At 46.8% G+C, this 6638-nt stretch overlaps 1 protein-coding gene across 2 annotated transcripts; it reads left to right on the top strand.

Moving 5' to 3' along the window:
• Positions 1–446: 446 nt before the first annotated feature.
• Positions 447–3781, top strand: LOC148685852 (uncharacterized). Of its 2 annotated transcripts, XM_088668980.1 has the most exons (9): positions 447–1285; positions 1687–1718; positions 1865–1981; positions 2110–2189; positions 2346–2445; positions 2534–2617; positions 2709–2813; positions 2956–3007; positions 3213–3781. In XM_088668980.1, the coding sequence occupies exons 1-9, from the start codon at positions 1168–1170 to the stop codon at positions 3236–3238; spliced, it is 714 nt and encodes a 237-aa protein (XP_088525106.1). In that variant the 5' UTR covers positions 447–1167; the 3' UTR covers positions 3239–3781. The 2 variants fall into 2 exon arrangements, with proteins under 2 accessions (XP_088525106.1, XP_088525105.1); XM_088668979.1 differs by lacking the exon at positions 3213–3781 and having other exon boundaries at positions 2956–3206.
• The last annotated feature ends 2857 nt before the right edge of the window (positions 3782–6638 follow it).

Below are 6638 nucleotides of genomic sequence, written 5' to 3' on the forward strand. Positions count from 1 at the left end.
TCCCCTTAAAAGCCACTGAGTTGCAGGTGGCCATTGTGGGTTAGTGAGGAGAGGTCAGAGAAGAGAGGAGAGAGGAGCTGGTGGTGGTTGTAGAAGAGAAGGAGAGGTGTTCATTTGCTTGCTATTTTGATTTTGATTTTAATTATTACTTTTATTTGAGTCATTTTATTTTATTTATCTTCATTTTATTTATTCTTTTACTTATTTATTTTCACATTTTATTTTACTTTTTATTTTATTTTTGTTCTTTATTTTCCTATTTTTATTTTACATTTTTATTTTATTTTTGTTCTTTATTTTATTTCATTTTTATTTTACATTTTTATTCTGTGCACATTTGTGCACATTTTGTATATATTTTTGTATATATTTATTTTGTTTATAGAGTAGTAGTTAGGGGCAAGGGTAGGGCTAGGGCGGGGGTTAGGCTTAGTTTTAGGGCTGGGTTTGGGGGTGGGGGTGGTGTCAGAGTTAGTCTTGGGTGGGCATTTTAGATATTTAGTTAGTTTAGAGAGGAGGGAGGGAATTTTTCGTAAAGAAGATGTGCAGGCTGTAAGTAGCATTCCTTTGCTTTCTCTTGGCCTCCTGGGGGTGGGGTGTGAGTCCTGGGTTCCCCTGCACAGCTTTAGCTCTCTGTTCCACCAGGGAGCTTCATGGCTGAGTGGGGATTCGAACTCTGCTCTCCCATGTCCTCCTAGTCCAGCCCTCCAACCACTACATCTCTGCCTCGCTCCATTGTGCATCTCTCCAGCTGCCCTATGACATTGGCCTTCTCCCCCTTCCTGGGGGTCTTTCTGGATCCAAGGAAGACTTCACCCCCTTCCTCATGTCCTGCTCCTCTTCTGGGACACCTTGATGCTTGGAGGACCCTCCTAGGCATCTCCTCCCTCTCTAGGAATGGCAGGACTGTTTTAAGAAGGCAAGGCAGAGCAGCCCTTTAACAGCTGGCAGTGCTTGTCTTTCCTTTAGGCCGGAGCTCTTGAACCCATACCACTTGGGGCCTCCTTTCTCTCTCTGCCAGCCCTTCGTGCTCTGGGCTGCCTCTTTCCAGCTCTGGTGATCACCTTTGAGGTCACAAAACTGCAGAGAGATGAAAGGAATTGGTCCAGTTGCCCCTCCTCACACACAAACACAAACACACACACACACACACAAGAATTGGGGCTGATGGCTTCTGATTCTCTCTCTCTGCTCATCTCTTCTAGGCTCAGGTGTTTAAGACGCCTGATTGGTCGCAGCAGTAAGGTGGCCCCCCTGCAAGGCCCAGAGCAGCCTGTGCCTTCAGGTGAGCAAGTGGCCCTCCTTTTGGGGACAGAGGAGGGCAGAAATGGGCTGGGGTGCAGCTAGTCTAAAGATGCACAGAGCCAGACAGCTGGATCTGACCCAAGGCCTATCTGGGCCAGCATCTGGAAACCCAACCCCCCCCCAGCAACCCCCCTATTTTGTGGGGTCCGAAGGAGGAAGCAGGGGGCTGGGCTTTGGGGCAAGGTGGGGGGGCAGTTGTAAGGGGGAGGGGCACCTTCCCTGGGGAGCCATGTTCTGGGGGCAGGAGGTCAGGATTGGCCCCCAAGGCCTGGGGTGTCCCTCCCCTGTAGTAGGACTTTGAATCCAGGAGAAAACTCTTGGAACAGCCTTGCCAGGGGCTCAGGGACAAACTCACCTGTCCCCATGTCCTTCTCTTTGCAGATGTGCTGGGGTTCCACATGCCTCCCCTAGCGGTGAGTATTGGATAAAACGAGATCAGGGAGTGGATCCCTCAGACCTGCCCCCCGCTGCCTAGACTCTTTGCCCTCCACTCTGCACTCTCAGATGCAGAGGAGCCCTTCTCCTGCAAGTAACTGACAGCCTGACTTTTGCATTTCAGCTGCTGGACAAAGATCAGCACTACCTCCTGGACGTCATCCAGAGCTGCCAGGCAGCTCGGCTCAGGGGGCTCCGAACCCTGAAGTACTCCAAGCAGGAGGCGGCCAAAGCCATTCTGGTGAGTGATGGGTGGTGCGAGGGACCCCCATGGGGAGGGAGGGGCAGAGAGGGACTGGCGTTTGGGGTCGGAGTCGTCCTCTAGAGACTCCCGGAAGGAGCTGACTTTCCTCCTCTGCTCTCTTCCAGGATATCCTTGGCCACTTGGAGTACTCCAGGGATCGCCCCCTGAGCCTGGCCCTGGCCTTCGAGGCCCTCCTCCAACTTAGGTGAGTGGGGTCTTTGGGGTGGGGTGGGGTTGCAGGGGGTTGGGGGGCAGAACTCCAGGGGGAGCTTCGTGTGGGCAAGAGTAGGCAGGAGGGAGGAGGGGGCAAGGGAGACTTGGAGGAGGCAGCGCCTAACCCCTTCCCTTTCTCTCTCTCCAGCTTTATGAGACCCCATTTCAGCCTCGCTATGGTGAGTGCTATCCTGCATAAGGCAATGGAGGCAGTTCTAGGGGGTGCAGAACAGGAGGAGGAAAAAGAGGTATGTCCTCTGCTTTGCACAGCTCTTTTTCTCACACCTTTACAAGATTTAACCCAGCACTCAACCTCTCTTCTCTCTTTTCCCGCAGGAACTGAAGGGGCCATTCGAGAGCCTGCTGGGGGGTCTCCTCCTGGAAGCCCCCAATGCTGGCACCCTCCTCCAGCTTCTTACTGTAAGTATCCTGATGGCATCATCAGGAGTGGTTTTAGGGTTGCCCCCCCGTCCCTTACCCAACTGACTGTCCCACTTCTTTCCTCCCGCAGGACCTCAGATATTACGCCCTTTGTGGAAGTGAGGATGAAAGAAAACTAGCGGCCAGCAGCATCTCACTGCTGCTGGCCGTTTCACGAAGATTCCCCCGCCTCAGGGTAAGTATCCTGCCTTCCTGTATTCATTTGGGGAACCCGCAATAGGGAGACTTGTCCTTCCTGGCATGGGGCTGCTTCTCTTCCACCCATCCAGGGTGGGGTTCATAGTGTCATCTGACTCAGATTTTTCTTTCCTCTGCAGAACACTGTAATTCGGCCGGAGTTAGCCTGTTTCCGGGGAAATCTGAAAGAAGGTGAGCCCCACACCTTGGGGACAGTGAACTCCCTTGTCCCTTGCTTGCCCAAGGTCTTCCTGCTGGGAATCCTGCAGGACCTGCTCCCTGCCTGGCAGGCCTTTCCCACCTGGCCTTGGAGGGCAGCGCCCAGACTGACTCCAGCTACAAAAAGCGGAGAGGACTGAACAGAGTTTCTCTCTCTTTTTTATTCTCTTCCATCCAGATGACCTCATCATTGAGGATTTGTGATTTTCCTCCCTGAAGGAATAGCTGCTCTATTTGGACGTCCCAATTGGCCAAAGACTGGCAGAAGAAGAGGTGCTGAGAATCAGGAGGGGGGACAGATGATTTAACCAGCCATGAAATATGAACTGAGATTGGGCAGAACAAGAAAGAAAGAAAGAAAGAAAGAAAGAAAGAAAGAAAGAAAGAAAGAAAGAAAGAAAGAAAGAAAGAAAGAAAGAAAGAAAGAAAGAAAGAATCCATGGCATATGGTCATCTAATCTCTGCTTTAAAACCTGCAAGGAAGGAGAGTCCATCACCTTCCAGAGGAGTCGATTCCTCTGTTGAACAATGTTTAGCCGGAATCTCCTTTGTTGCATCCTGAAGCCATTGGTTCGAGTCCTACCTTCCAGAACAAGGAGAAAAAAAGCTTGCTGCATCTTCCATGTGACAGCCCTTGAGTTATTTGAAAATGGCTCTCTCTGGTGTCACTGGATCAAGCTGATCGATTTTCTTGCATTACTTAAACTAAATAGTTTGTAATGGATTTTGAATCAACGTGCAATAAATTATTACTGTTTTGAATTTCATTGTGTTGTTGTCTTCCATCCTTTTCTGATGTTAAGGGGGCTGGAACTGTATCTCTTTGAATGGTAAACTGCAGTTCCAAGAATCCTCAGGGAGGAACAATGTGTTTTAAATGTATGCTGTGTTTGCTGCCTAAGCTTTGCTGCCATCTTTTAAGTGAGGGACCAGTGACAGGATTTGCTTCCAACTTCATCTCCATCAGGCCCTCCATGTAATTTGGTTCCAGGCGAAGAGGACAAGCAAATAGTGGTGAAACAAATAGAAGCATTCAGGGAGGGATCGCTTTGAAGAAAACTTGCCCAAGGACCAAGAAAATATGGGTTTTAATGTGTATTGGGAGTGATCATCTTTCAAAGACTTATTAAAGTAAACTTGGCCTTTACATTACACATTTCCCTGTGTTATTACTACAATAGAAAGTGTTTTTTAAAAAATACTTTTTTCCCAAGTGAATCACATGGCAAGCACTCAGTAGCTCTACCATTCTCAAAATCCCTACAAGAGTTAAGTAATTTCCTTTATTCAGTTCTGTAATTGTATCTTGTCAATTCAGCGGTATTAGGGTTTGGGTTGAATTTATTTTTGAACAATAACTTCAGGGGAATAAGGGTTATCTTTTGCTGTCTGCTCTAAACAAGGCTTTGCAGTACAATACTACATGGAAAAAATAATGAAATGAGTTGTCTGAACATTTGGGCAGAAGTCATATCCATAGAGACATTCTGACTAACCACTTGGCTCATGTGTTGCCATTTATTCAGTTCATTATGCCTATAAACACACACACACACACACACACACACACACACACACACAAACACACACTTGCTAATTCTTTTCTGTAAATCCAATTTTAATGCCTTAGACTTTGAAATTGTAGAGTTTGAAAACTATTGGCGAAGCTTATGCATATGTTGCTTAAAAAAATATCTTAGCCTGTGGCTATATCTGAACTTCGCAAGAGTTCTCAGAAGTCATCTGAAGGCCACATATTCTGTTTCTGATGTAATTCACATAACTGAATATGGCATAAAGGCATCTGATCCACATAATTATGAGATGTACTGTCTTAATGACATTGAATTTCATGAGCACAGAACTGTATACAAGGAGAGTCATACAAATAGGAACTAGCAGCATTAGAGAGGTCGTAATGTTCATTTATGCCGTGCCTTCCAGATATGCCGAACATAATTAAAATTGTCAAAAATATTGGGAACAATGGTTATATACTTCAAATCATCCGGTGATCTATGAGTTGATCCCAAACAACCTTTTTCTCACCCCTGTGCTAAACCAAAAATGATGCAAACCTAATCCCTAGCCATCAGTCCTGCTCTGATTTTATTTTGATCCATATCCCAGGGTTTAACCACAACTTCTCTCGTCCTCCTGCTTTCTCCTGGGGAACCTCAATCAGAGAAGACGGCAATTGCAATTTCTGCAGATAGAGTTAAAGAGCAGGTTTTTCCTAGGAAAGGAACAGGGCAAGGGGGAAACTGCTTGGACCCATGTCTTTGTTGTTGTTGTTTAGTCGTTTAGTCGTGTCCGACTCTTCGTGACCCCATGGACCATAGCACGCCAGGCACTCCTGTCTTGCACTGCCTCCCGCAGTTTGGTCAGACTCATGTTCGTAGCTTCGAGAACACTGTCCAACCATCTTGTCCTCTGTCGTCCCCTTCTCCTAGTGCCCTCAATCTTTCCCAACATCAGGGTCCTTTCCAGGGAGTCTTCTCTTCTCATGAGGTGGCCAAAGTATTGGAGCCTCAGCTTCAGGATCTGTCCTTCCAGGGAGCACTCAGGGCTGATTTCCTTAAGAATGGATAGGTTTGATCTTCTTGCAGTCCATGGGACTCTCAAGAGTCTCCTCCAGCACCATAATTCAAAAGCATCAATTCTTCGGCGATCAGCCTTCTTTATGGTCCAGCTCTCATTTCCATACATCACTACTGGGAAAACCATAGCTTTAACTATACGGACCTTTGTCAGCAAGGTGATGTCTCTGCTTTTTATGATGCTGTCTAGGTTTGTCATTGCTTTTCTCCCAAGAAACAGGTGTCTTTTAATTTCGTGACTGCTGTCACCATCTGCAGTGATCAAGGAGCCCAAGAAAGTAAAATCTCTCACTGCCTCCATTTCTTCCCCTTCTATTTACCAGGAGGTGATGGGAGCAGTGGCCATGATCTTGGTTTTTTTGATGTTGAGCTTCAGACCATATTTTGCGCTCTCCTCTTTCACCCTCATTAAAAGGTTCTTTAATTCCTCCTCGCTTTCTGCCATCAAGGTTGTGTCATCTGCATATCTGAGGTTGTTGATATTTCTTCCGGCAATCTTAATTCCGGCTTGGGATTCATCTAGTCCAGCCTTTCGCATGATGAATTCTGCATATAAGTTAAATAAGCAGGGAGACAATATACAACCTTGTCGTACTCCTTTCCCAATTTTGAACCAATCAGTTGTTCCATATCCAGTTCTAACTGTAGCTTCTTGTCCCACATAGAGATTTCTCAGGAGACAGATGAGGTGATCAGGCACTCCCATTTCTTTAAGAACTTGCCATAGTTTGTTGTGGTCGACACAGTCAAAGGCTTTTGCATAGTCAATGAAGCAGAAGTAGACATTTTTCTGGAACTCTCTAGCTTTCTCCATAATCCAGCGCATGTTTGCTATTTGGTCTCTGGTTCCTCTGCCCTTTCGAAATCCAGCTTGCACTTCTGGGAGTTCTCAGTCCACATACTGCCTAAGCCTGCCTTGTAGAATTTTAAGCATAACCTTGCTAGCGTGTGAAATGAGCGCAATTGTGCGGTAGTTGGAGCATTCTTTGGCACTGCCCTTCTTT

This window comes from Zootoca vivipara, chromosome 4, assembly GCF_965207765.1.
Source record: "Zootoca vivipara chromosome 4, rZooViv2.hap1.1, whole genome shotgun sequence".
Classification (NCBI taxonomy): domain Eukaryota; kingdom Metazoa; phylum Chordata; class Lepidosauria; order Squamata; family Lacertidae; genus Zootoca; species Zootoca vivipara.

Coding starts and splice junctions, on each gene's coding strand:
- LOC148685852 (XM_088668979.1), top strand. CDS start 1,168: ATGGCTTCTGATTCTCTCTCTCTGCTCATCTCTTCTAGGCTCAGGTGT. Junction 2,190..2,345: donor GAGGCCCTCCTCCAACTTAG/GTGAGTGGGGTC, acceptor CTCTCTCTCCAG/CTTTATGAGACCCCATTTCA. Junction 2,446..2,533: donor AACAGGAGGAGGAAAAAGAG/GTATGTCCTCTG, acceptor CTTTTCCCGCAG/GAACTGAAGGGGCCATTCGA.